This window comes from Tamandua tetradactyla, chromosome 12 (assembly GCF_023851605.1).
Source record: "Tamandua tetradactyla isolate mTamTet1 chromosome 12, mTamTet1.pri, whole genome shotgun sequence".
NCBI classification, from domain to species: Eukaryota; Metazoa; Chordata; class Mammalia; order Pilosa; family Myrmecophagidae; genus Tamandua; species Tamandua tetradactyla.
This window is the reverse complement of record NC_135338.1, coordinates 97,273,625-97,300,980: the sequence shown is the minus strand read 5'-3', so window position 1 is coordinate 97,300,980 and position 27,356 is coordinate 97,273,625. Positions and strand designations below refer to the sequence as shown.

The 27,356-nt window shown below is 49.7% G+C and overlaps 2 protein-coding genes and 1 non-coding gene across 3 annotated transcripts in view; 1 reads left to right on the top strand and 2 right to left on the bottom strand.

The window, feature by feature from the left end:
- Window positions 1-8,565: 8,565 nt before the first annotated feature.
- TRNAR-UCG (transfer RNA arginine (anticodon UCG)) lies at window positions 8,566-8,638 on the bottom strand. Its single transcript has one exon. It is a non-coding gene; the product is annotated as a tRNA-Arg (tRNA).
- Window positions 8,639-9,279: 641 nt separating this feature from the next.
- Window positions 9,280-26,623, top strand: POLG (DNA polymerase gamma, catalytic subunit). The gene is made up of 22 exons (XM_077124168.1): window positions 9,280-10,512; window positions 13,321-13,516; window positions 14,417-14,581; window positions 14,694-14,840; window positions 14,992-15,071; window positions 15,906-16,088; window positions 16,198-16,349; window positions 16,488-16,614; window positions 17,570-17,806; window positions 18,675-18,795; window positions 19,008-19,094; window positions 19,388-19,495; window positions 19,963-20,123; window positions 20,889-20,942; window positions 21,037-21,154; window positions 21,651-21,786; window positions 21,897-22,143; window positions 23,709-23,831; window positions 23,944-24,112; window positions 24,242-24,450; window positions 25,388-25,548; window positions 26,106-26,623. The coding sequence occupies exons 1-22, from the start codon at window positions 9,899-9,901 to the stop codon at window positions 26,180-26,182; spliced, it is 3,672 nt and encodes a 1,223-aa protein (XP_076980283.1). The 5' UTR covers window positions 9,280-9,898; the 3' UTR covers window positions 26,183-26,623.
- The window catches only part of FANCI (FA complementation group I), a 155,311-nt gene continuing 152,893 nt past the window's right edge, over window positions 24,939-27,356 (bottom strand). Inside the window, exon 38 of the mRNA XM_077124169.1 lies at window positions 24,939-26,539. Coding sequence (XP_076980284.1) covers window positions 26,459-26,539 — 81 coding nt within the window. The 3' untranslated portion in view covers window positions 24,939-26,458. The remainder of the gene's footprint in view (window positions 26,540-27,356) is intronic.

Genomic DNA, 27,356 nt, shown 5'->3' with positions numbered 1-27,356 from the left:
TCTAGCTTATTAGCATAAAGTTGTTCATAGAATTCTTTCATTACTGCCTTTATTTCTGCGGGGTCAGTGGTTGTGTCTCCTCTACCATTTCTGATTTAATTTATTTGCATCCTCCCTCTTCTTCTTTTTGTCAACCTCGCTAAGGGTCCATCAATCTTATTGAGTTTCTCATAGAACCAGCTTCTGGTTTTGTTGATTTTAGCAATTGTTTTCATGTTCTCAGTTTCATTTATTTCTGCTCTAATCTTCGTTATTTCTTTCCTTTTGCTTGCGTTGGGGTTAGTTTGCTGTTCTTTCTCCAGTTCTTCCAAGTGAACAGTTAATTCCTCGATTTTTGCTCTTTCTTCTTTTTTAATATAGGCATTTAAGGCAATAAATTTCCTTGTTAGCACTGCCTTTACTGCATCCCATAAATTTAGATACTTGTGTTTTCATTTTATTTGTCTCGAGATATTTACCGATTTTTAAAAAATTTCTTCCTTGACACACTGGTTGTTTAAGAGTGTGTTGTTGAGCCTCCACATATTTGTGAATTTTCTGACCCTCTACCTATTATTGATTTCCAACTTCATTCCTTTATGATATGAGAAACTGTTTTGTATGATTTCAATATTTTTAAATTTATTGAGACTTGCTTTGTGATCCAGTGTATGGTCTATCCTTAAGAATGATCCATGAGAACTTGAGAAGAAAGTGTAACCTGCTGTTGTGGGGTATAATGTTCTATAAATGTCTGTTAAGTATAGTTTGTTTATTGTATTATTCAAATTCTGTTTCTTTATTGATCCTCTGTCTAGATGTTCTTTCTATTGATGAGAGTGGGGAATTGAAGTCTCCAATTATTATAATAGATGTGACTATTTCTCTATTCAGTGTTTGCTCATGTATTTTGTAGCACTCTGGCTTGGTGCATTAATATTTACGGTTGTTGTGTCTTCTTGTCCTCCAGTTCACTAATCCTATTTTTGATTACATAACAATATGTAATCAAATATTGTTGAATTTTTCCTTTTATTAATACATATTGTCCTTTGTCTCTTTTAATTGTTTTATATTTGAAGTCTAATTTGTTGGATATTAGTATAGCTATTCCTGCTCTTTTCTGATTGTTGTTTACATGAAATATCTTTTCCCAACCTTTCACTTTCAACCTGTTTATCCTTAGATCTAACACACGTCTCCAGTAGACAGCATATAGATGGATCCTGCTTTTTTAATCCATTCTGCCAGTCTATATCTTTTGATTGGGGAGTTTAATCCATTAACATTCAATGTTATTACTGTAAGGGCAGTACTTTCTTCTACCATTTTGCCTTTTGGATTTTATATGTCATATCTAATTTTTCTTCTTTTTACCTTTACTGATAGTCTTCATTTCTACACCCTTCTCCACACCTCTCTTTGCTGTCTTTTCCTATCTGTCTCTAGTGCTCCCTTTAGTATTTCTTGCAGAGCCAGTCTCTTGGTCACAAATTCTCTCAGTAATTTTTTCTGAAAATGTTTTAATTTCCCCCTCCTTTTTGAAGGACAGTTTTGCTGGATATAGAATTCTTCATTGGCAGTTTTTCTCTTTTAGTATCTTAAATACATCATACTACTGTCTTCCCACCTCCATGGTTTCTGCTGAGAAATCTACACATAGTCTTATTGGGCTTCCTTTGTATGTGATGGATTGCTTTTCTCTTGCTGCTTTCAAAATTCTCTTTCTCTCTTTAACATCTGACATTCTGATTAGTAAGTGCCTTGGAGAATGTCTATTTGGATCTGTTCTGTTTGGAGTATGCTGCACTTCTTGGATCTATAATTTTAAGTCTTTCATAAGAGTTGGGAAATTTTCAGTGATAATTTCCTCCACTAGTTTTTCTCCTCCTTTTCCCTTCTCTTCTCCTTCTGGGACACCCACAACACATATATTCATGCATTTCATGTTGTCACTCAATTCCCTGAGTCCCTATTCATATTTTTCCATTCTTTCCCCTATATTTTCTTTTGCTTATCAGATTTTAGATGTCCCATCCTCCAGTTCACTAATCCTATTTTCTGCCTCTTGACATCTAATATTGTAGGTTTCCATTTTTTTTATCTCTTCTACTGTGCTTTTCATTCCCATAAGTTCTGTGATTTGTTTTTTCAGACTTTCGATTTCTTTTTGTTCATCCCTTGTGTTCTTTATATCCTCCCTCAAGTCACTGATTTGATTTTTGATGAGATTTTCCATGTCTGGTTGAACATTCTGAATTAATTCCTTCAACTCCTGTATCTCATTTGAATTGTTGGTTTGTTCCTTTGACTGGGCCATATCTTCAATTTTCCTAGTATGATTCATTATTTTTTGCTGGCGTCTAGACATTTAATTTCCTTAAATAGTTCATTTGGAGATTGTTTTCACTTTTTTACCTAGGATTTTCTTGCTGGATGATTTTGTCCTTTATCTGTTCTTTGACATTCAGTTCAGCTTATTCTAGACCTCTAGTTTAGGTTTTGTTTAACAGATCAGAATTTTTCAGTTTTTGTTTCTTGCCCTGCCTATATGGTGCCTTTTTTTCCCCCCGTTAGGAGGATCTACTTAGGTATTATAGACCCCAGTTAGATTTTCCCAGACCAAACTGGCCTCTTCTCAGGAGGAAAGAGTCACCTGAATCAGTTTTCCCTAAGGGTGAGACCCAGCAGGTTGAAAGACTTTCCTATGAAGCTCTAGATTCTTTGTTTTTTCTGTCCTGCCCAGTATGTGGCTTTGACTGCCTGTGGGTCCCACCAGTATAAGGTGATGTGGTGCCTTTAACTTCAGCAAACTGTCCCTGCTGGGGGCGTGGTGGAGATAGAGGAGAGGTTGTAGGCTGGCTTTAATCGCTTCAGTTTTCCAGACCCGGGGTCTGAACTCCTTGAGGGAGGGATTCCACCTGAGCTGGGCCCCACCTCTCTCCTGGGGAAGGCACAGCCACCAGACAAGCTCTCAAACAAGCTTAATTCTGCAATTCAGGCAGTTGGAGCCTGAGAAGCCTTGCAGCTATATCCAGAGAGTAGTCAAGCTGTAGAAACACAGCCACAAAAATGAAAAAGAAAAATCCTTTTCAGAGCAGGACCCTGTTCCTTGGATCTGCCAATCAAGAGCTTAAAAATGGTACATTGCTCTGTGTATCTCCATGTCCTATGTGCCCCCTCCTTTTCTTCAGGGCCCAGACCCTTTCAAGTTTTGTGCTGTCTGATCCAAAAGAACAATTGTCTTGTTTTCAAGTTTGCCGATCCTTTCTTCTGCCTGTTCATAACCACTGCTGAATCCATTTAATGAGTTTTTTTCCATTTTAATTTCTGTTCTTTGCAGCTCCAAAATTTGTTTGGTTCGTTTTTCCATCTGCTTATTTTGTTCAGAAAACATTTTCCTAATTTCCTTTAGTTCTTGGTATATGGATTCCTTTAGCTTATTGAACATATTTAAGACGGTTGGTTTAAAGTCCTTGGCTAATACTTCTAATGTATGAGCTTTTTCAGGGATGGTTTCTGGTGCATTTTTTTCTTCCTGTAAATGGACCCTACTTTCCTGCTTCTCTGTGTGCTTTGTGGAGAAGTGGATAGTCAGAGTACTAGGTTGTTTTTACTCTGGAAATCTAGTTCTCCCACTCCTCTAGGGTTGCTAGTGGGCTGGGGTTTTTTGTGGTTGTTATTTGTTTGTATGTCTTGCTGTTGTTGAGGGCTGGAGCCACCAATTTCTGACTTTTCCAAATCTGTTTTTCCTCCCAAACAGGGAGTGGGAAGAAAAAAAAGATAGAAAAAGTTACTGCCTCTTTAAGACTCCTCTGATGCTTTTGCCTGAGGGGCGTGGGAACAGTGACTGCCACCAAAGTTGGCCCCCCAGAGATTCGAATAGTTGATCAAAACCATTGATTAGTGATGAGCTCACATCCTTACAGCCCACCCGGCACCAGCACATTTCTCCAGCATCCTGGGCCGCAGTCCCCACTGCTGCCTGCCATGCAGTTGGGGGATGGGAGGTCGGCAGACACTGCACAGAGGGTAAAATCCACCAGAGTTCATAGCAAATTACCAGCCTCTCCCTCCAGCTCCCCTTAGATGCTGCACAGCACCATTGAATTCCAGAGTTCCCAAATTGTTGATTCATACATTCTACCAGTTCAGTAGTTGTTTTGGTGGAGGGACTGATTTCCTCGAGCTACCTACTCTGCCATCTTGCCACGGCCCTCTTCCTAAATATGTTATATATTTTAATATATAAATTATGCTCAAATAGTGTTATATAGCTGTATATATTAAAGTTGCTTTCATGACCGGTGAAAGGAGTTTTCAATTTATGGCACTATATCAAGCTTCCTTTTGAAATACTTTTCTGTATCATAGATCCCTCCAGTGTCATAGATTGTCGTGGAAGTAAGGTAAAATTTTAAGGGTTTACAAATTACAAAGTACAAAGCACTTTTCAAATGCAGAATTATATTTATAGCCTAGTCTCTTCTCCGTGAAATTGATTTAAGCAAAATTGAGCTGAAGACGGCTTTAAAAAGGTCATTCATTTGTTCTGCAAATATTTAATGGTCCTCAATCAGTGAGGTCTCTTTCCATTCCACGTGACAGAAATTCCAACCTAAATTAGCTAAAGCAAAGAGGGAACTCTTGCCATTGTAAATTTCAACATTGACTAGATTTGATGATACGAAAGACATACTGTTAATGTTTTAGGAGGGCATGCCCTGGTTGGCTCAACTTAGCTAATAACCCCGTCACCGCTTCAGGGACTGCGTGCTTTTCTCAGTCCAGGCCAGGAGCACAGGAGGGACAAAAAACAACCAATGTCCTCCTGTGTGGGCCAGGTGCCATGCTAGGGACACAAAGTTGGATGGGTACAGTGTCTTCCCATAAGCGAGCTTCCTGTCCAGCACACACATGAAACGATTTGCATTTCCACCCATGCCCTTTCCACCTGCCTTTTAACAGGTTTGTTACAACAATTTATCCCCTGAAATATGAAGCCTGATTAGAAAAGGAGCAAATGCCTCTCCTCCAGAAAGTCACACACAGGTCTGGAGTTCACACCCCAATTTTATCGCAGATGTGCTACCTGGAGACCTGGCAAGGCAGGAGCTGACCCCAAATGAATCTGGAGAAGAAGCTCAGGAGGGATCAGGACCTTTGGCCTTCCGAGGCCTAGTAGGGCAGGTCCTGTCAGTCCGGGACAAATGCCCTGGGTTGAGCCTTCACTCAGGCCCTGACGTGAGAATCCTGATGCCTCACAGTTTTTGAGCAAGGACTCTGCTGCTCTCAGTGCTTTACCCAGGGAGTTCATTGACCCCTGGCAGCAATTTTGTGAGGTTGGTGCTCTTACTGCCTCATTTTGCAGAAGAGGAAATTATTGAACTACCCCCCCCCCCCATCTCCTTATCCTGGGTCTTCTTGCTCAACTCCCTTGGGGGTTCCTGTGGTCAAGCGCAAAGGAGGGAGCATCAGGAAAAATGTTATTGCACTTGCGCTCTGGTTTCTGACTAGTCTTGGAGGGTTGGACATCAGCGTGTGGTTGGGACCTTGTACCGACCTCTCCAGGGTGGCTCAGTAGTAAACTGGCAACCAGGGTTGGCTTCCTGTCTTCCCGAACTCACTTCCCTGCCTGCAGGTTTGCAGTGGACGTGCAGAAAGGCCTGGCATCATAGAGTGCTTGGGTTCAGATCCCGGCCCAGGATTTTGAGGGTGCTTTTGGATATCGGTCAACTTCATTTTCTTAGCGGAGCCTTGTCTTCTTCCCTGCAAAATGGAATGGCAATAATGGTAGCTGCCTCGTGGGAGTTATTGAGAGGATTAAATGAGATAGTACCCTAAAGCGTTAAGCCTGGTTCATTTGGAAGTGGTAGCGCTTGATAAATAAAGGAAGAGCAGTGATATTTTCTCTCCAAGCAGAAACTGCTGAAGCTGGGCTTGGCAAACATGATAGAAAAAAGGTCACCAGGAAAGGAGCGGCCGGGAGGGCCCTGGAGGAGAGGCTGTGGGTCCAGGCCCCTCAGCAACCGCCTGCTTAGTGCTCACCACGGGGCCTGGAAGCAGCTTCTGCAGGTTTGTTGAGGGCCTCGGCCGGAGAGCCTGCTCCCTGGGCTCAAATCCCAGCTGTCTGAGGCACCAGTGCGTGGCTGTCTTCTCTGTGCTTCAGTCTCCTCATCAGCAAAACAGGATGATCGCAGGACCTCTGTCCTGGGGTCAGTAAGGGGCTGATTTACTTGGCATATATGAGCCTTTATGGGCTGGCATCTACTTAAGTGCTGATTGTTCCCACCAAGCCCCAGCCAGGCCCTGGAATGGCGCCCAGGACGAGATATACACACAGTCAGTCCTTGTGAGAATTTACACAGTGGAAGGGAAGATTAGGGGGAAAAACCTGCATTTGGTTGCAGTTGCGGTAAATGCCTTGATGGAAAGTACAGTCTTGATCCAGACAGGGGGCTCCTAATGAACTTTGTCTCCTTCCATGTGGAGGCAGAGGTCCAGAGAAAAGTGGGAACACATGTTCCAGTCTGCCAAAGCTGCCAGAATGCAACACACCAGAGATGGATTGGCTTTTAATAAAAGGGGATTTAGTTAGTTAAAAGTGTATAGTACTTCAGAGGAAAGGCAGCTAACTTTCAACTGAGGTTCTTTCTTACGTGGGAAGGCACAGGGTGGTCTCTGCTGGCCTTCTCTCCAGGCCTCTAGGTTCCAACAACTTTCCCTGGGGTGATTTCTTTCTGCATCTCCAAAGGCCTGGGCTGAGCTGTGAATGCTGAGATGAGGAATGCTGAGCTGCTGGGGCTGTGCTACGTTGAGTCTCTCATTTAAGCACCAGCCAATTAAGTCAAACATCATTCACTGCAGCAGGCTCGCCTCCTAGCCAACTGCAGATGTAATCAGCAACAGATGAGGTTCATGTATCATTGGCTCATGTCCGCAGCAACAGAACTAGGTACCGTCACCTGGCCAAGTTCACACCTGAACCTAACTACCACAACATGGATCTGATTTCTCAAGTATTATCTGCAGGAACAGCTTCCTGGAAGAAGAGGGAGGGGCACAGAGGAACAGCTCAGAAGGGCTGGGAAACAGGCTGAAGCCTGCTAGGAACCAGCATTCACCATTTTTGTCCTTGCTGAAAGTCTGAATGCCAGGGCAAGGGTCCCGGAAGGCCTGAAGTAGGATGGAGAGAGAGACAGACGCCGGGATGACACCTGCCGGGACTGAACCCAGAGAGAGGTCGTTCCTCCGATGGACACCAGACAGATCCAGCCAGAGTCTCCCCTCTGGAAGTCACATTCATTTAGGCCAGAGTTCCTTAGTTTTTATTGTGCCATAGGCCCCTTCTCAGAATAATGTTTTAAAATGCATAAAACCCATAGCATTGGGGGAAAAAATTGAAAGATGTTAAAATACGAAGAACAAATAGGTGATATACTAATATGTATGCTTTTTTGTTAACTCATTAAATGACCGGATCTAGCAGCAGTCTAGTAACTACTGTTAGTTTTGAAATACAGATTAGTGTAAATGCTATTTTGAAAAATCTGCAACAACTGTAAGTGCTCTGGAAATATGTGTAATTCCTATTGGGACAAAGTCACAGGTACTGCTAGTACCAGCGTAGCTGGCGGCCTAAGCTCGTAATTGAAGGATGTGCTAATATTCATTAGGAGACTAGGAGAAAGAAAAGTGAAAATTGTTTTCAAATTCCAGGACTCCCCGATTTAAACTGAGATCCTCTCCTCCAGGCATTCTGTAGGAATGGCAACGGTACAAGGTTAAGTGGCAGGGGAGACACATCAGGTTGTAAAATGGCACATTTTGAAATATTTCATATTTTAAAAAGAGTATGGCAGGGTCAACGCTCAAGGCTGCGTCGCATGCCTTGGTCTGGGGCGGACCACATGCGCGGGCTGGGAGGTGGGGAGGCTGACTTTCAGAAGTCTTGATTTTGGTCCTTAAACAAATGTTCCTGTGTCCCTTTCTTTGTCTGTGCAGCTGGGTCTCCAGGTTCCAACTCCCCGGTTCACGTTATTCACGGAGGCTTCACGCACATTACAGTTTGCTTCTCGCAAAGCGCAGCTGAGGCACCTGGAGCAGCACGTGGTAGCGCGGACGCTGGACCTCAGCGGAGGAGCGCCGAGCTCCTGGGGCTCCCGGACTCGCAGGGCGTCGGACGCGCCGTGGTGGCCCAGGGGGATGCGGGGGGTCCCGTGGACGTTAGGGTTCAAGCAAAGGTAGCGGTTTTACCCAGCAGAATTGCCCGAGATGGGGGGAAGCTGCCCGGGCCTGGCGCTTCCCTTCTGCGAGTCTCATGTATCAACTGATGAAAACACGAAAATTCCTCTCCACTCCGCGCCGCGCGCACCGGGAAGCAGGCGGCAAGTGTATTTCAGAAGGGAACTCCCGGCCACGTGGGGGGCACTTCCACCGTGCTGGGCGTGCGCCGCTGCCGTTACTTGTGCAGTCCCCAAGTTTCAACGTGACGGGGGAAATGGGTGGAAATGGAAAGAAACCTTCCTTCTATTCCGGTATTATTCCTAATGTTCAGGAAAACTAAAAGTTATCGTGCCACTCTTCCGACCGCGGCAGGACTCGAACCTGCAATCTTCTGATCCGAAGTCAGACGCCTTATCCATTAGGCCACGCGGCCAGTTGGCTACAACTCCCTTGGAAGACCTGAAAAGCTTGTTACGCCCAGTGGCTTGCTCGGGAAGAATCCATTTGCTTTCTGAGAAGGGGAGGTTAGACCTTAGTTCCCCGGAAGTCCCCCTACTTCCCCTGCGGGTGGATCGGTCCATTTGCGGCCCTCCTATTGGTCGCGGCAGGAGGCTCCCGCCTGCCTCTCGGGCAGCCGCGGGACCCAGCGGGGAGCAGACGGGAAGTTGCGGCTGCCAGCGAGGCGGACTGGTCGGGTGGAGGCCACACGCCACCCCGAGGCTGCGTAGGCCGTGCCGACGGGACCCCGCATCGCCGGCCTGGGTCGGAGACCCGCAGACCGGGCAGCACCGGGCGGACCGAGGTTTCCAGCGGGTTCGGTGGGGGCGGCCGGGTCGCTGAGCGGCGGCGCGGCCCCTCCCTCTCCGGTCAGGGAGCGAGGCCCGGAGCAGGGCGGCGGCTGGTCCCAGGGCGCACCGCGGCGCGGCCGCCGGGTGTTGGCGGGCGGGCGGCCGGGAGCGTGGGGTCGCCGGCCCCTGCAGGGCGCCGCCGGGCCACGGCGCGGGCCGGGCCGGGCCCCGGGGACGGCGTCCCCACCCCTGGGTTTGGGTGCTGGCACCCTCCGCGCCAGGCCCTCGGGCCGGCGGTCACGGTCATGGCAGCCACCGTTTGCCTAGCGCTGGCTGCGGGCCGGGCCGTGCGACATTCGCTCCGTGTCGTCCAAACAGCAGTTCTGTATGACGGGGGGACCCCGTAACCCCATTTTCCTGACCAGGAAATTGGGGCCTAAGGCGCTTGCCCAAGGTCACACAGCTCCTAAGGGCCGGAACCGGGATTCAAACCTCTGCCTTCCCGCTGCAGAATCTTTGCTCTTAACCGCTGCGGTCAGCTCCCCCAAGTTCACACTAGTAGTCCACAGGAACCGCGGTTTCCTTGGGAGAGGCGTTGGTATTTCCCAAGGTTTGAGAAAATATACCCACAGTACCTGGTACAGTGCCTGGCATGCAGTAAGGGCTGAAAGAATGATGACTGTTAATATTATAACACATAATGCATATGTAGTAAATAACACTTTATGTCATCTGTCTCCTTTAGGATTTGTGGGCTGAAGGCAGGCATGGTCAGACCCATTTCACTGGCAGGAAGACAGAGACCAGCTGCGTCTCGCTCCAAGTTACTCAGCCAGTGAAAGCAGCCAAACTGGAGCCCAAAGCCAGGTGTCTTGATTCCCAGCGGGGGGCTCCCTGCACCAATCATGAGCCGCCTGCTCTGGAAGAAGGTGGCCGGCGCCACCGTAGGGCCAGGGCCGGTTCCAGTTCCCGGGCGCTGGGTCTCCAGCTCCGCCCTCGTCCCCGTCTCCAGCGACGGGCAGCCGCCGCCGCCGCCGCAAGTGCCATCCTTGGAGGGCGGGCAGCTGCGGCACAACCCGCTGCACATCCAGATGCTCTCCAGAGGGCTGCACGAGCAGATCTTCGGGCGCGGCTGGGAGATGCCCGGAGAGGCCGCGGTGCGCCGCAGCATCGAGCACCTGCAGAGGCACGGGCTCTGGGGGCAGCCCGCCGAGCTCTTGCCCGACGTGGAGCTGCGCCTGCCGCCCCTCTACGGGGGCAACCTGGACCAGCACTTCCGCATCTTGGCCCAGAAGCAGAGCTTGCCCTACCTGGAGGCGGCCAACTTGCTATTGCAGGCCCAGCTGCCCCCCCAGCCCCAGAGCTGGGCCTGGGCGGAGGGCTGGACCCGGTACGGCCACGCGGGGGAGGCCGAACCCGTGGCCATCCCCGAGGAGCGGGCCCTGGTGTTCGACGTGGAGGTCTGCTTGGCAGAGGGAACTTGCCCCACATTGGCGGTGGCCATATCCCCCTCGGCCTGGTAAGTAGGGGCCGGGTGGAGGGGACTTTGGCATGTGGGGAGGGCACAGCTTAATAGTTTGGTTCAGTGTGCTGTGTTTGTGCTGTGTGCTAGGCACTCTTCTAGGTACTGTGGATACAGTGGTGAACTAAACAGGCTTGACCCATGCTTTCATGGAGCTCCCTTTCTAGTGGGAGGATACAGGCAGTAAACAAACACCCAAGAAAATGTCAGGTAGTGTGGAGAATCACAGTGGAGGGTTATACTTGAGACCCGCCAGAGACCACTTGAGATCGCCATGATTTGGTGACTTTCCCCCCTTCCCTGATAGCTTCATGTGAGAAGTTAGTCTGAAAAGATATTTGAACAGGGTTTCTATTGGGGTGCTATTGGTTATTTTGGGCAGAAAGAGTCTCCTTTCTTGCGGGAGTCCCCCAGGCAGTACAAGACATTCAGCATCCCATCCTCCCTATGTGCCAGGCCAAATCCCCCCAACATTTCCAAATGCTACCTGGAGGGGGGGCACCCTTCCCTGCTCTAGCAGTTGAGAAATATTGTATCTTTCTCCCATCCTCCCAAAACAGGCATTTTGGCCCCAAATAGATATGTCCAATCTCTCCTCTTTTATTTTTATATAATTTATAAGTGTATTCCAAGTTTCTTTTCCAAACAATTGATGGCAGTACTGTCCGCCTGCTGTATGAAAGATGCAATAAGGCCCAGTGTCAACAGAGTCCTAAACCATTTCTCCCCTTTTTTTATTCTTCATTCCAGGATTAACATACTATTTACAACCTTAATGCTTTCAGGCATGGCCAGCAAAAAAAGTTGGCAGTTTCTTTATTCCTATTGGAAGCTACATCTTTGTAAAGAAAGCTGCGAAATGTTAAATATGCAGTTGAAAAATGGTGAAAACATGGCTAGATAAGGTAGGCATTGATGGCTGAAAAGAGCAAAACTAGATGATTCCTCATTGATTTAGTTCCAGTGACGATGAGAATCACAGTATTTATTATGTAACTTGATGGTCAAAATAAAGGGGAATACTGGCCATCATTGGAGAAGGTAAAGTAGGCCTTGGTGACCAAAAGAAAATTAGGAAACCAGTGACAAGAAAGATTGTTGGTCATTTTTGGCCATCTGAAGTTCCCTTTTCTCTTCGTCCTCCTTTCCTGCCTAACTTTCTACTCCTTTCTCTCCCTGACCTTCCCATCCTCTCATTCTCATTCCATTCTTGCTTAGTTTTGCCTGGTGGCAGAAGTCACTGCTGCAGCCTGGGTTCCCGCTGGGATCTTCGCTCTGCGGGCCTGACTGTGGTGGGTGGTGGTGGGGTGCCGTGCAGTTCCCTCTTAACAGTCCATGTAACCCGGGCACGTCCTTGCCACATGACTGCTTGACACTAGGTGTCTGGCCAGTTCACAGTTAGCAGTGGGGGGGGAGGCTTGGAAAGCCCGAGCCTTCTGCAGACTTGTTGGTAAGTGCTGTGGTCACTGGGCGAGAGGGACATTACACAGGCCGCCAGCCTCTGTCCATTCACAGTGGAACTGTAGGTATTAATGGTATTGGTTCTGACTTGTAAATATACAAAGGTGTTTGCATTTTGGCTTTTTTTTTTTGCTACAAATAAGTTTTTAAGAAGATAGCTTCCTGTTCAGCTGCAGACCTGTGTCTTGACGGCAATATGGCTTTTTTTTAATTGCAGCTAAAGTCCTTGTCATCACCATTGCCTCAGATGTGTAGGATTCTTTAGCCTTTTCCTCTTTGTTGTTGTTAAGAGCTTTGGGCTTTTTGACATGCTGAATATAAAGGTGGCTGTGGGTAAGTTTCAGCTTAGGTCTCTGGGAGAATTCCCACCATGTGAAGTGTAAATTAGATTTTGCTAGGTTTAAAACAGGGGACCTCTCCTTTGCTGTTTTTTTTTTTTCCTTGAAAAAACTAGTTTCTGGTTTGTTGAAACTGTGTTGAGGTAGACAGCCCTCGTCCCCTCCATATGGGTTTGCAGGGAGCTCCTTTGCGCTGTGGTGGCCATACGTGTGGCCTCGTCACCCACCTGGTGCTAAGCAGAGTTGAGTGGGCCTTGACCCTTTGGAACAATCTGTGGTTTGCTACAGGCATTTCCTTAGTGGCCATTTCACGGCACTTAGCGTTGTGCAGACTTCCAGCCTTCTCCTGAATCAGGGTCAGGCCCCCCACAGGCAGCAGTTGCCTGCTGTCCCTCCCACCCCATCCCTGGCACATGTGCATACATTCTTCCCATCCTGGCACCTTCCCTGCTCGCACTGAGGGTCGTTGCTGGGAGAGGCACAGCACCTTCTCCAGGGTGCAGGATTTGCTCTTTGTCCTTCAGGACCTTTCCAGCAGTCAGATGATTCATCCTCTACGTGTGTGCAGCATTTGTCATTTTCTTGCCACTTTCAATTTTTTTTTTAAATCTCTGCTTTGGGTTCTATTATAATTGTCTACCTCCTTTACTAGCTGTTTTGTGCTCATAGACTTGAGGGGTTGATAACGTTCATAAAATGCCTCGGAGCCAAGCCCAGACTCAGAGAACCTGGACCTGACCAAGCTCAGCCCAGGCTGAGATGCTTGCCTGTGGCCCCAGTGCTGTGGCACTTAGCTCTGTTTTCATCTGCGGAAGTGTGAAAGTAGAGAAGTCCTCCACGACTCCCCACGTGGCCTCTAGGTCTGTGAGGGTTAGCACCCCTTTGTCTCCCGTGTGTCCCAGCTGCTAGTGCATGACCTGGCATGTGGTGGTAGGTGTGCAGTGGGTGCTGTGAAACAGAAGTCTGATGCCTCCATGTGAACCTGCCTGTCTCTCCCTGCCCTCAGGTATTCCTGGTGCAGCCGGCGGCTGGTGGAAGAGCGTTACTCTTGGACCAGCCGGCTATCGCCGGCTGACCTCATCCCCCTGGAGGTGCCTGCCAGTGCTGGCAGCCCCACCCAGTGGGACTGGCAGGAGAGGTTAGTGGTGGGGCACAACGTTTGCTTTGACCGAGCCCACATCAGGGAGCAGTACCTGATCCAGGTAAGCCTCCTGTGGCCAACTGCAGGTTTTGGCTTAGGCAGGCTTGGGAGCCCTGATCTCAGTGGTTGGGAAAGGCATTGCTTTTCCTGGCTAGTCTCTCCATCCCCTTTGCAGTAGCTGCAGGGCCTCCTGTTGACCAGCGCTGTCACTTGTTCTGTCCCCAGGACCTGCCTGGTATAGGACATCTGAACTGTCAGAATAGTAACGGTCCTTATCTCTGTGTGGCATTTAATAGCTTGGCATGGGCATTTCGAGGTTCTCAGCCATGCATTTTGTGCTCACATCCTGTGTCAGCCACTGACTAGCATTGTGAACTCCATTATATCCTTGAGCCTCAGTTTCCTTATTTATAAAAACAGGGAGATAACAGAAGTGGCCTCAAGGGATGGGTTGGGAAGATTAGAGCATGCATACATATATATAACATTCAGAACTGTGCCTGGTGTGGTAATGGCAACTCTGTATCTGACGAAAACTGCTTTTTCATTGTTTTCATGACAGCCCTACGAGACACAGGGCAGGCAGAGCATCTTTGGTCTATGGCTCTGGGTGTTGAGGCTTGGGCAACCCTCATGAGCTGTCCGGAGCTGCAGAACTTGTCAGTGGCAGGGCTGGGGCTGGAGGCCAGACATGATAGCTCTAAAGGCCTTGTTTTGGCCACTTTGCACCCGAGATGCTGTGAAGGATGGTGTGTTGGGATTGAGCCAGACCTGCACCCACAGGGTGGCAGGGATTTGGGAGGGCAGGCCCTTCACAGTTGAGGGACAAGTATGAGCAAGCATGAAGATTTTGTCTGTGGTACTGGAAGGCTCTGTGAGGGGCTGGGGTGGGGCTGGGGGTTTGAGGCCACTGCAGTAGTGATGGGCTGGCCCTTAGCTGCGGCCTTTTTCTTCCTCTCAGGGCTCCCGCATGCGCTTCCTGGACACCCTGAGCATGCACATGGCCATCTCAGGACTGAGCGGCTTCCAGCGCAGCCTGTGGATGGCAGCCAAGCAGGGCAAGCACAAGGCCCGGCACCCTACACAACACAGCCGGAAGTCCCAGGGCAAAGCCAGCGGTCCAGCGGTGAGAGCGCACTGTGGGTGGGCTGCAGTGGGCACTTGGGAACCCCTCCCCTGCCTGCCTGTTTGGCCTGAGACTGAACTGGTTGGCTGTGGCCTTTGCTCTGGCCCCTCAGATCTCATCCTGGGACTGGCTAGACATCAGCAGTGTCAACAATCTGGCAGATGTGCACAGCCTCTATGTAGGAGGGCCTCCCCTAGAGAAGGAGTCCCGGGAACTGTTTGTCAAAGGCAGCATGAAGGACATCCGTGAGAACTTCCAGGTACAGTGCTAGAGAGTGGGGATTTGGGGAGTGGGCTGTGGCAGACCCCTGGCTGAACCCCACGTGGTCCAAATGCCAGGCCTGACCCTGGCACCCGGTGGTGGCAGTGGGATGGCTGTCCACCCAGCGCCTCCCTGTCACCTTGTGCCAGGACCTGATGCAGTACTGTGCCCAGGACGTGTGGGCCACCTACGAGGTTTTCCAGCAGCAGCTACCACTTTTCTTGGAGAGGTAAGGAGGAGCCCATGTGGGAATCCCTGAGGGTCAGTGAGTTCCTGGTTCCTGGGCCCACTGTAATTGGGTGGTGCTGGTTCTTTCCCAGGTTGGGGACTTTAGCCTTTCTGGGCTGAAAGAATGGAGCCACTATCTGTCTAGTGGTGTCTCCTTGGGCTCTAGACTCTCTGGGTTTCTGTTGAGGCCTTGGAGGGGAGGACCAGCGGGTTGTGGTTGTGTTTTATATGCATGGTCCAAGTTTATTAAGCATCTCCTTTGTGGCCAGACCCTAAGTCACGGGCCTCACATCCGTCCATACTGGTTATGTTTACTAGTAAGTCAGTCTCAGGAAGTGGTCAGAATTGGAAACATCAGCCGGATCTCGTTCAAATCTTGGCACCATCATATCCTATTTGCTTGACCTTGGGCATGTTACTTGGTTTCTCCGAGTCTCAGTGTTTCCAGCTGTGAAACATACAGGCATACTTCACACCCCAGTTGTGAGGTTCATACGTGAGCTTTTGTGTGTATGGGGCTATTGGCACAGTACCTGCATGGTGATTTCCTCAGCAAATGGCAGCTGTTATTTTTGTGCTCTCTGATTCTCACATTAATCCTGAGGGTAGGGATATTATTATTTCCATTTAATAGGTGAAGGAACTGAGGCTCGGAGACATGTAGTAACTTGCCCAGGGCCCCATGGCTAGGACATGGTGAGCTGGGATCTAAACCCCTGGCTGGAGCAATGCCATGTGGGTGACTGGGTTGAGACTTGACACACCAGCTCAGGGACTGCTCCAAAGCTTTGCCTCCTGTGGTCATTCATGGCTGCTCCTGGCATTTGCCCCCAAGGTGTCCCCACCCTGTGACCCTGGCGGGCATGCTGGAGATGGGTGTCTCCTACCTGCCTGTCAACCAGAACTGGGAGCGTTACCTGGCAGAGGCACAGAGCACCTATGAGGAGCTCCAGCGGGAGATGAAGAAGTCGCTGATGGACCTGGCCAACGATGCCTGCCAACTGCTCTCAGGAGAGAGGTAGCCAGGGCTAGGCCTTGTGTGGGCAGGATCGAGGCAGGGGACAGGGGAGGTGGGAGGCCTGGCCTTCGGCATGGTCTTAGCCTTGCCCCTTGGACTGGCACTCTAGGTACAAAGAAGACCCCTGGCTCTGGGATCTGGAGTGGGACCTGCAAGAGTTTAAGCAGAAGAAGGAAAAGAAGGTGAAGAAGGAGCCGGTTGCAGCCAACAAGTTGCCTATCGAGGGGGCTGGGGCCCCTGGGGAACCCAAGGATCAGGAAGGTGGGGAGCACGGGTGGGAGGTGGGGCAGGGAGGGCCTTGGAAGGGGCTGCTCCCACCTTCTGAAGATGAGCAGGCTGGGGTAGGTCTTTCTGAGAGTCCTTTCCCTGTTTCTGATTGTCATTCCCTGCCCTGAGCAGACCCTGGCCCTCCCAGTGAGGAGGAGGAGTGTCAGCGAGATGTCACAGCCCGTGCCTGCCTGCTGCAGCTGAAGGGGACCACAGAGCTCCTGCCCAAGCGGTCTCAGCACCTTCCCGGATACCCTGGGTGAGCCCCACTCCACCCACCAACATAGAAGAATCCACGCTTACCCCCTCACACTCAGACGTCCCTTGTATGGGCTCCCATTGCAGTGCTCCTCCAGCACAGGAAGCAGTGTGCATGTGTGCACTTATTAACCTGCTTTCCCTTTACCCCATCTCCCAGTAATACACACATCTGTTTCTTGACCCCGTGGCTTGTTTTACACATGTAGTAGAAGTGGACTGGGTACCTGGTCCTGTGGCAGTCACTGGGGATTCAGTTGGGAACAACCATCCCTTTCAAGTAGCTCCTTTTCCCTTGGAGGAGCTAGGCATGCAGCTGGTGTTTATATCCGTGGTGAGACACAGGAATGAGCCATGTTGAGGCAGTGCCTGCCCTCTCCCTTGGGGAATCAGGGACAATTTCCTTGAGAAAGGAGGTGACCCTTCTTTTGTGCCCTGTAGCTTGGGCAGATGAGAAACTAAGGGCAGTCAGGAAAGAGCTTGCCTGAGCCTGATCTGACTGTGAGAGTGCCCCAAGTGCCCTGTGTGCCTTATCCTAGCCTGGGTAATAGTATGTGAAAGGCAGAGCTCTGAAGCGACAAGTGTGTCTCTAGAGCAAAAGGGAGGGCTGGTGGGTGCTGAGAGCAGACCTCCTCTCTCTGACTGGAGTCATCCTGGATAAATGGAGCTTGGAAAGAAGCCTGGGCTGAGGCGTGCTTGTGGGTCCTAGTTTCTCACTGGTTTTGTGGCGCTGATGTAGGGTTTTTTCTCTTAAGGTCATTTGTATTACTCTGGGGATTCCATGGGGGTCCTGGCCAAAGCATTCCAGAGAAGGGGAGGTGACTGCTGGATCAAAGACCTGGGGGCCTGGAGGGTGGGGTAGGGTGGGGCTTGCTGTGGGTGGAGGGACCTTGTAGTCATATGCTGTCCTCTCTCCCCTCCCCCCGTGACACTGCTTTCTTCCTGATGGGGCACAGGTGGTACCGGAAGCTCTGCCCCCGATTTGATGATCCTACATGGACCCCAGGTCCCAGTCTCCTCAGCCTGCAGATGCGGGTCACACCTAAACTCATGGCACTGACCTGGGATGGCTTTCCTCTGCACTACTCAGAGCGGCATGGCTGGGGCTATCTGGTACCTGGGCGGCGGGACAACCTGGCTCAGGTACCAGCAGGCACTGCCCTAGTGTCAGCTGGGGTGGCCTGCCCTTACAGGTAAGGCTCAGGGGAGGAAGGTGCTGGAGCCCAGGGATCCTTTCCACTTACTGGAGAAACCAGGCCCAGCAAAGGCCAAAAGGAAGAGCTTGGTTCAAGAGTCTGGGTTTTAGTTCCTTTCTCTGTGATTCCCCTTTCCCTCTGTGCCCAGCAGTACAGCTGTGCTCACAGGGACATGTGGGGGAGGGCTGTTGGAAGTGAAGTGGCAGGGGTGGTGGGCTTTCTTTTTGCTTTTTCTATTTTGAGTGTACTTCATTGAACCCTAATTACATTCCAGGCAGTGTGTTATTAAACATTTTGCAGTGCTTACCTTGATTGTTCCTCAAGCTGCCCCATGACATAGGATGGTTATCTCCATTTTATAGTTGATAAAACAAAGGCCTAGGGAAATTAATTGACCTGTCTGAGATTACAGACCTTGAGATTTGACAAGCAGGTGTTGGGGAGAAGCAATTGAACTTGAAATGGCTCAGAATTGAAAGAGTCCTGGCACTTGTGGGGCCTTTGGATGAAACAGACTGGGGTTGGTCTTGCTCCTTTGAGCCAAACAGGGAGTGAGAAGGAGCCAGCCTGGGTCGGGGGCACCAAGACTTGACTTTCCAGCTACTTTGCTCCGAAACGTCCTCGAGAGGCAGCCACTTTGTGGTGTAGAGGAACTTGGATTTAAGTCCGAACAGGCCTGTCACCAATGTGCTGTTACTTTGGGTCTGTCACTCCCTGCCTAGAAAAAACAGGGAAAGTGCTGCCCACTTCTGCCTGAGAGCTGATTCTGAGGATTAAACAAAGGGAATTGTGGAAGGCCTCCAGCAAACTTGGCCCAGAGTGGGCATCTGGTAATTGGAGGCTGCTGCTGCTATTCTCTGCCCAGAGCCATCGAGTCCCTGTACAGGAAGCACTGTCTCGAACAGGGGAAGCAGCAGCTGGAGCCCCAGGAGGCAGGGGTGGCCGAGGCGTTCCTGCTCACTGACAACAGTGCCATGTGGCAGACGGTGAGTACAGGGCCCTAAGTTTGAGCTCTGGGGGTGGGTTTCTCTTCTCCTGTGGAAGAGGCAGCATTTTGGTTGGGGGACAGAGCACTGGGTGAACTTGAAGTTGCTCACTCCAGGCTGGACTGGGCCCTTTGAAGTTACTGAGGGAGGGATTCAGGGAATTGAGCTGACTCAGCCCCTGCTTTACTCGGTTGGTTCCTATGCTTATCCAGGTGGAAGAGCTGGGCTACTTAGAACTGGAGACCGAGACGAAGATGGAGAACTTCCGAGCTGTGGTTCCAAGTCAACCCCCAGCTCTGGTGAGAGGGGCACCTGCTCAGGAGTTCTATGGGTTCTGGGTTGTAGGGGCCAGCTTTTCCCCGTGTTGCTATTCCCACCAGACATTTTCCTGGGCTTTGGGGATTTAGAGATGCTGCCCTTCCCTGGGTGGTCCCCTACCTATTGGAGGTCAAGGAGGAAGCCTGATACCCTGCAGCAGTCTTGTCATCGCCTAGCTCATGGTTTCAGGCCCTTTTCCCACTCCCCTACCCCATGGCCCTTGCTGAATGCAGGTGCTGGAGCAAGGCCTGATCTAGGTGTGTGGCCCCCACAGACTGCCTCTGGTGGCCTCAAAGTCAGCCAACCCACCTATCATCATGGCAACGGGCCTTACAACGATGTGGATATCCCTGGTTGCTGGTTTTTCAAGCTCCCTCATAAGGTGTGTCCTGGTTCACGTCCTGTCCTGTGGGGTTGCTGACACTGTGCTCAGGGCTTCCCACCATGAGACTGCCCTTTCTGTGCAAGTGACAACAGTTGTAGGACAGTGTGTGATATTGGCTTTCAGATATTCTGGTCTTCCTGAGCCTGTTTTTCTTCTTGTGTAAATTGGTGTTGAAGGGTATGGTGGTAGAATGACCTTGTGTGGGTGAAGTGCTGGCACCACATCCAGTACAAGAGGGTCTTTTGACTGATAGCCGTTACTGTGGAGGGGAGCCATGCTTTTTGTGTCTGTGTGTCTTCGTCCTTATGTTTGGGGATGGGGGTGGGAGTACAATCAGGGGATTTGCCCTAGACTGCTTGAGTTTTTGGGCTAGGTGTTGGGAGGAGTCCAGGGGTACAGGGCATTAATTCCCAGCCAGGAGTCTGCCACCTGCCCCCAACCCTTGCTTCCTCTGCCCTCCCCAGGATGGCAATAGCTACAATGTGGGCAGCCCCTTCGCCAAGGATTTCCTGCCCAAGATGGAGGATGGCACTCTGCAAGCTGGCCCAGGAGGTGCCAGTGGGCCCCGTGCCCTGGAAATCAACAAAATGATTTCTTTCTGGAGGAATGCCCATAAACGTATCAGGTGGGCCACCATGGGAGGGTAGAGAGGCCTGTCTGTGTCCCTGGCCAGGTTTCTGCAGCCCCAGGACTCCCTTCTCCAGAGACCCTTGACTTGGGCTGGGGCTGCTTTAGAGGGACTGTCAAGCTATGGTCTAGAGGCCTGGTTACTTGCCCTGGTACCACATAACCTTGGGCAAGTTTCTTTCTCACTCTAGGTTCAGGGTCCCTGTTTGTGTAGAAAGGATTGTACAGTAGGATCTTGTTGGCCCTACCCAACTCTAAAAGAACCCATTGGTGTTACTGTTGGAGCCATGGATGTGGCTCAGGACCATGGAGGGCTGGTGTCTTGTATGCTTGGTTGAGGGCTGGGAATAGCAGATGGAGTCATCTGGAAGGCCAGTTCCAAGGTTCTTAGTGTCTTGAGACATACTGTCTTGAGAAGGAATGGGACTGTTGATGGGTTGGTAAAGTCTGTCTTGTGCATGGGAAGAGGCAGTAAGGTATGGGTGTTGATGTTAGATGTCTTTTGGATACCCGGTGATAAGGGCAGAAGCTGCTTGGGAAACCTGACCAGTTCTCAGATCTCTTACAGTTCTGGTTGGTATATTATAGGGTCCCAGATCTTGGCTGAGCCAGGGCCCAACCTGAGTCATGTTGGTAGGAGGAGGGTTGAGGCTGGGCAAGAAGGGGCACAGCAGTCCTAGAGCTCAGCAGGTGAGGGCCATGGTGGGATGGGGCCTAGATTCTGCTCTCCCCAGCTGTGCTGACCCTCAGCCTGTTCCCACAGCTCCCAGATGGTGGTGTGGCTGCCCCGGTCGGCCCTGCCCCGTGCTGTGACCAGGTATGATCTGCTGAATGGTCATGAGAATAGAACCGAGTGAGGTGGTCCTAGGATCAGAGCAAGCTGCTCAGGCTCACCCCTTTTTCCCCCCCAGACACCCAGACTATGATGAGGAAGGCCACTATGGGGCCATTCTGCCCCAGGTGGTGACTGCTGGTACCATTACCCGCCGGGCCGTGGAACCCACGTGGCTCACTGCCAGCAATGCACGGGTAAATGATGTCTGGCTCCTGCTCTTCTCCTATCTGTTCCTAAAAATTGGTCTCAGAGAGCCTTTAGGGACTTAGCAAGGAGAATGAAAAGGAACTAAAGATTTGGGTCAGGTAGGACTTCAATTCAAATCTGGCTCCACAACTCCTATTCTTTCAGCAGATGTTTTCTGGGCACCTGCCCTTAGCCAGGCACTGACAGGCATAATAGCCACAGCTCTTTGGCGATTAGGTGAGACTGTGTAGGTGAGGGGCCTGGTGTGGGACCAGGAATAGAGTAGGGATTCTTTAGAGTAGGCACACCCATTGCTGACATGTGGTCATCCCTAGACCCGTAGAATTTAGGAGCAGTGGTGTCTGGTGTTCCCTGAGGCTATTCCTTGGGACAGTTCTTGGCAGTCCTTCACTCCACTCTTTCACTCAACTCTGACTCTAGGAATGGGTTGGGAGGAGTCTCATCTGGGCATCTGGGTAGGGCCTGACCTCACTCTTCCTGTAGCCTGACCGAGTAGGCAGCGAGTTGAAGGCCATGGTGCAGGCCCCGCCTGGCTACATCCTCGTGGGTGCTGATGTAGACTCCCAGGAGCTGTGGATTGCAGCTGTGCTTGGAGATGCCCACTTTGCTGGCATGCATGGTGAGTAGGAGCCTGGGATGGGGCAAGGGTGGAGGCAGCCTGACCCCTCTGGGCCTAGGTCGGTGGACAGAATGTGTCTGAGCCTCCTTTCTCACTGCTGCCTTCCCCAGGCTGCACAGCCTTTGGGTGGATGACACTGCAGGGCAGGAAGAGCAGGGGCACCGATCTGCACAGTAAGACAGCTGGCACTGTGGGTATCAGCCGTGAGCACGCCAAGGTCTTCAACTATGGCCGTATCTACGGGGCTGGGCAGCCCTTTGCTGAGCGCCTACTAATGCAGTTCAACCACCGGCTCACACAGCAGGAGGCAGCCAAGAAGGCCCAGCAGATGTATGCTGTCACCAAGGGCCTCCGCCGGTGGGTTCCCCCCCAATCCATGTTAACCCCCAGGGCCTCAGGCCTGCTTTACTCTGGCTCTACTGCCCCCTTCTTTTCCTTCTTGCCTATTACTTGGGCCCTCGCCTAGCTCCTCTCCATCCAGACCTTGGTGACCTAATTCCAGGATGGTCTGTCCTTGAGGTTATAACATTTGCTTGTTCTGTGGTCAGAACCTGAACCAGTTTTTCCTTGGGGGCTAGAACTGTACTTTGGCATGTCATTACCAAATGATAACTGGTTAATTGCTCTGGTCATAGCAATATAAACAGTAATGCAGTGACTGTAAACTTAAATGCCTACAAGTAATGACAGCAGGTAAAGCAAGCAGTAGTAAGACAGTAGGAGTTGATGGTAGATGGAGAGTTTTTTTTGCATGGGCTGGGAATTGAACCTGGGTCTTTTATGGCAAGTGCGCATTCTCCCACTGAACCACTATGTACACAAAACTAGAGCATTTAAACTGATTCTGATAGAGAAAGACTTAATAGGCTTCCAGTTTACTAGCTTAGCTCTGGAGTTTGCCTTTCCTCTGAAAGGGAGACATCCTCATAATACTGACATGCTATGTGCTCACGGTCTTAGCAGGCTCCCAGGAGGGGGAGTGTGAGGGAGCAGGTAATTGCAACTTCCTTGGCTATAATGTATGGTGTCCACATTTAGTTAGCTGACTCTCATTGTGGAAACACATTCCCTCACAAAAGAGTAAGCTAAATAAGTGATAAATGGTATAGCAGTGACTACATAAATATAGAAAAGGGGAGCCGAGTATTGTCGGGAGTAGCTGGGAGGTGCCTTGCAGTTGAATGAGGTGCGATTGGGAGCGGCTTGCACCACAGGCAATGCGTGCTTCCGGCTGCAAGGAGGACAGGGATGAGGAGTGAGGGTGAGCCGTAAGTAGTTGTGAAGACCTTTTGAAGACCTCCTAGAGTTTAGACCAATGGCACAGGTAATGGAGAAGTGGCAGCACATCTTTGCGAAGGTGAGTGACATGGATCAGGAGTGTTAGGGGACAAGTCTGGTGATGGTTACAGGTTAGACTTCTGAAGCTGGGAGTTGGGCAGAGAGAATTGAGAAGTATAAAGCAGGCTTGGCTGTATGCTCTCCCATTCTCTGCTTCCCTAAAGTCCTGTCCTCTTCAAGGAGCATCCATTCTCCCTCTTGGATGGCCCGTTGCTGCCTCCTGAACTAATTCAAGTCTCCTGTTGGTCTCTGGGCAGTTTAGTGTCTGAGGCATTAGCACAGTAAGAACAGTGAGAGCTCTTGTGTGGAATCTCTTGTCCTTTACTGGGCTACTATTGGGCTACTATGGGGTAATCTAGACTTTGGAGCCAGAAAGGTCTGGGTTTCTGTCTAGGGTATACTTGTTAGCTTTGTGACCCCAGCAAGTCACTTAGCCTGTCTGAGCCTTTGCTTTGCCTCTGAAATAGAGCCTGTAGGGGGAGGGTGGTTTTGGAGATTGAGTGAGGTGTTTGAGTTCTCCTAGCACAGGGCTTGGCACAGAGGTGGCCCTCCCATGGGAATGATGGTGGTGACACTGCCTCCAGGTATCGGCTGTCGGATGAGGGCGAGTGGCTGGTGAGGGAGTTGGACCTCTCCGTGGACAGGACTGAGGATGGCTTGGTTTCCCTGCAGGATCTACGCATGATCCAGAGAGAAGCTTCAAGGAAGTGAGAACCTTCTGTGTGTTAAGGAGGGAGGGGTCTGGGCTGGCCCCAGAGAGTGGGATGTTTTGTTTTCAGTTCTGAGAGACAAAGTCTGCCTTTGTTCCCGGTCCCCCAGGTCACGTTGGAAGAAGTGGGAGGTGGTTGCTGAACGAGTGTGGATGGGGGGCACAGAGTCAGAAATGTTCAATAAGCTGGAGAGCATTGCTACATCTGACATACCATGTACCCCGGTGCTGGGCTGCCGCATCAGTCGAGCCCTGGAGCCCTCGGCTGTCCAGGGGGAGGTATCTTACCATCCTCCGAGTATGGGGATGCGGGTCACTGGGAGGGCTGGGCTCCTGCATTGTCCCCTACCCAAGTTAACTGGTATGTGGCAAAGCCGCTCTCACCCATGCCTATTTGCCCTCCCCCAGTTCATGACCAGCCGTGTGAACTGGGTGGTGCAGAGCTCTGCTGTGGACTACTTACATCTCTTGCTTGTGGCCATGAAGTGGCTATTTGAGGAGTTTGCCATTGATGGGCGCTTCTGCATCAGTATCCATGACGAGGTACGCTACCTGGTGCGAGAGGAGGACCGCTACCGTGCTGCCCTGGCCCTACAGATTGCTAACCTCTTGACCAGGTATGTGGGGCCCATGGCCTCTTTGGCATGGCCATAAGCTCCTGTGTGGAGCTTTGGTTGAAAGCCTCTTGGACCCAGTTGAGCAGCCCTTATCTTTTAGTTTTCACCTCCCCAGAAAGGAATCTTTTAGCTTTTATCTCTGATTTTAAAAACAGCTTTTTAAAAGTCTTAAAGACTAGCCTCTGGGTTTGAAAATGTCATATCTCATACACGAAGACCAGATCACTGAGGTGGTCTAGGAAGTTGTTCCCAAGAGTTTTCAAACTTCCCACCGCAATACAACTTTTCTGCCTTGAAAAGGAAATAGATGTTTTTCTTCCATACATGTTTTCTTAAGTGCCAAAAGTTTGTTATTCTGACCACTCATAGAAGAGAAAGCATTGTTAATGAGGAAGTTCACAGTTTAAAAGTGTTTTATGTATTGAGTTATATTTTCTTACAGTAAAATTCCTAGTTTCTATAGCTGAATTACATGATATTACAGTTCCATATTGATCTGCCACTCAGAACCAGTTTGAAAGCCATGATCTATCCTGAATAGGTAAATAACAAATGTTTCCAATGCTCAACACTGTCTCTATTACCCTCTAACTCATCTCCTAGGGATTAGGTTTACGAAGTTAACAGTAGTTCTTTACATATTCCTCAAACTGGCCCTGTAATTAAAAGAAAGTTTTTACGCTAATAAAGCGTACCAAAGTGGAAAAAAAAAAAAGTGTGCTGAGTCCATAATTGCATTTCAGTATATTGGTGGGAGGTGTTTGGCTTCTGGTTAGTGGACAGACATGCTGGGCCCTTCTGCTTTCTTGGCTTAGCTGTGAACAGACAGGTTCAGGGAGCCCTCTGCTCTCAAGAATACTTGGTCATTTCTCCTGGAGTGATAATCCTTTGTTCCTAGCAGGGGCACGACTGAGAGGGAGGATTGGGTCTCTTTCAGGTGCATGTTTGCCTACAAGCTGGGTCTGAATGACCTACCCCAGTCAGTCGCCTTTTTCAGTACAGTCGATATTGACCAGTGCCTCAGGAAGGAAGTGAACATGGACTGTAAAACCCCTTCCAACCCAACTGGGATGGAAAGGAGATACGGGATTCCCCAGGGTGAGCATAACACTTTGGTGTTTTTTTTTTTTACACATAAGATGTACGATGGACTAGAAAGTGATCTTGGTCAACAGGAGCTTGGATCCCCGGAGAAGAGACTATCACTCTTGTGCTATATATTTTAAGCTGTTCAGTCTATAAGGTACCCTGAGTCCAAAGGAACTTGATGTGCAAATCACAAAGGAATGTGTTTCTAGAAAGCTGTTTACAGTAAATGAGGAAACCAGAGCTTCAGATACTCCATCTGTCCCTGTCCCCACTTCAACCACACCAGGATTGTTTGAAAAGAATTTATTTTATCAAGTGTGTGCTTTGATGAAAAGAAAGTGCATTTTAAATGCCAAACAAGTAAATAAGACAAGCTTATTTTTTATATAAAATGTATCTAAAAACTTAGACAAAAGGTAAAGGGACCCTCCTAAATGTAACAATTCCTGGCAGTTATTCTCAACCCTTTCATCCTTTTTGGCTTGTACATTCATTAAGCGCCCTTTCTCACTTCTGAGTTAACTCTCTTAAGGAGTGCATCCTAACCAACCTGCACTATCTTTCAGGTGAAGCGCTGGATATTTACCAGATAATTGAACTCACCAAAGGCTCCTTGGAAAAACGAAGTCAGCCTGGACCATAGTTCTGCTTGGAGGCTCTGTATTTGCTCCTGTGGAGCTTCATCGGGGCGGTGCAGGCTCCCAAACTCAGGCTTTCAGCTGTGCTTTTTGCAAAAGGGTTTGCTATAAGGTCAGCCTCTTTTCTGTAGCAGGACCTGCCAAGAATGATTCTTTCTAATTCATGGTGTAGTTGAGTTCAGTGGTTTCAGAACCAAGATGTCAACATTGGTGCAGGCTGTAGGACAAGGGGGCACTCTTTGCTTGTTAGCAAAAAGAAAGCAGAAGCCCCAAAGTTCACATTAACTCAGGCATTTTGTTTCTTTTTTCCTTTTCTTCTTGGCTGGTTCTTTGTTCTGTCCCCCGTGCTCTGATGCAGTGCCCTGGGAGGGGAGAGGTAATGCTGACTTAAACCTGCTCAAGGCAGTGGAAATAAAACAAAACAAACCCTTTATCTTCTCATCAAAGCCTGTTAGTCATGTTTTCCTTACTCAGGGGAGGGAATTGCTAAAAAAAGAGGGGGAGTCTTCCACAGTAGTTTAGGGCAGTGCTAACTCCTTTCTTTTGGATTTTATTATACCTGGAGAGATTCATGGGATAACAAGACAAGAGATGGAGACTGAGCTACAGCCTACAGAATGCTTCATAACCCTCCTAAACTCAAATGACAAGCAGGTAGGTGAGGGCAACAGATGATACCAGGTACATTATGACCTGGATGTGATAATCTGAAGAATGCAGTATAGGCTCAATTTTTTTGAGAAGCTGGAGATCCGAGGCATATAAACTTTAATTTTGAAATGGGCAGGGGCTACTTATTTGCTCCTTCTGTCTTAGACAAACCTGTGATGACAGAAAATTTAGGTGTCCGAGGTAAGGAAACGTTGGGTTCTGCTCTAAAGATGCTGAGATGCTGTGGGGATGGGGATGTGGTATGATTGGTAAAGCTAATGGGAGTGGAGCAAACTGGAGGGAAAAGGAAGACAAACTCAGTTTGGCCTAAACTGAAGGAAGTCCTACCTAAGTCATCAGAGTAGCCCTATGGTGAATGAGTGCACGGTATAAGAGACTATAAATGGGCTTCTGAGTCAAAATGCTGTGGCTACTTGTATGTTAATGGTACAACAGGTCCCAGAGAAAACCCGCAACGAGACCCTGTTTTGTCATCACCCCCTTCTAGGAAACATCTATTAGAAATGC

Coding starts and splice junctions, on each gene's coding strand:
- POLG (XM_077124168.1), top strand. CDS start 9,899: ATGAGCCGCCTGCTCTGGAAGAAGGTGGCCGGCGCCACCGTAGGGCCA. Junction 15,072..15,905: donor CTACCACTTTTCTTGGAGAG/GTAAGGAGGAGC, acceptor TTTGCCCCCAAG/GTGTCCCCACCCTGTGACCC. Junction 16,350..16,487: donor GGAACCCAAGGATCAGGAAG/GTGGGGAGCACG, acceptor TGCCCTGAGCAG/ACCCTGGCCCTCCCAGTGAG.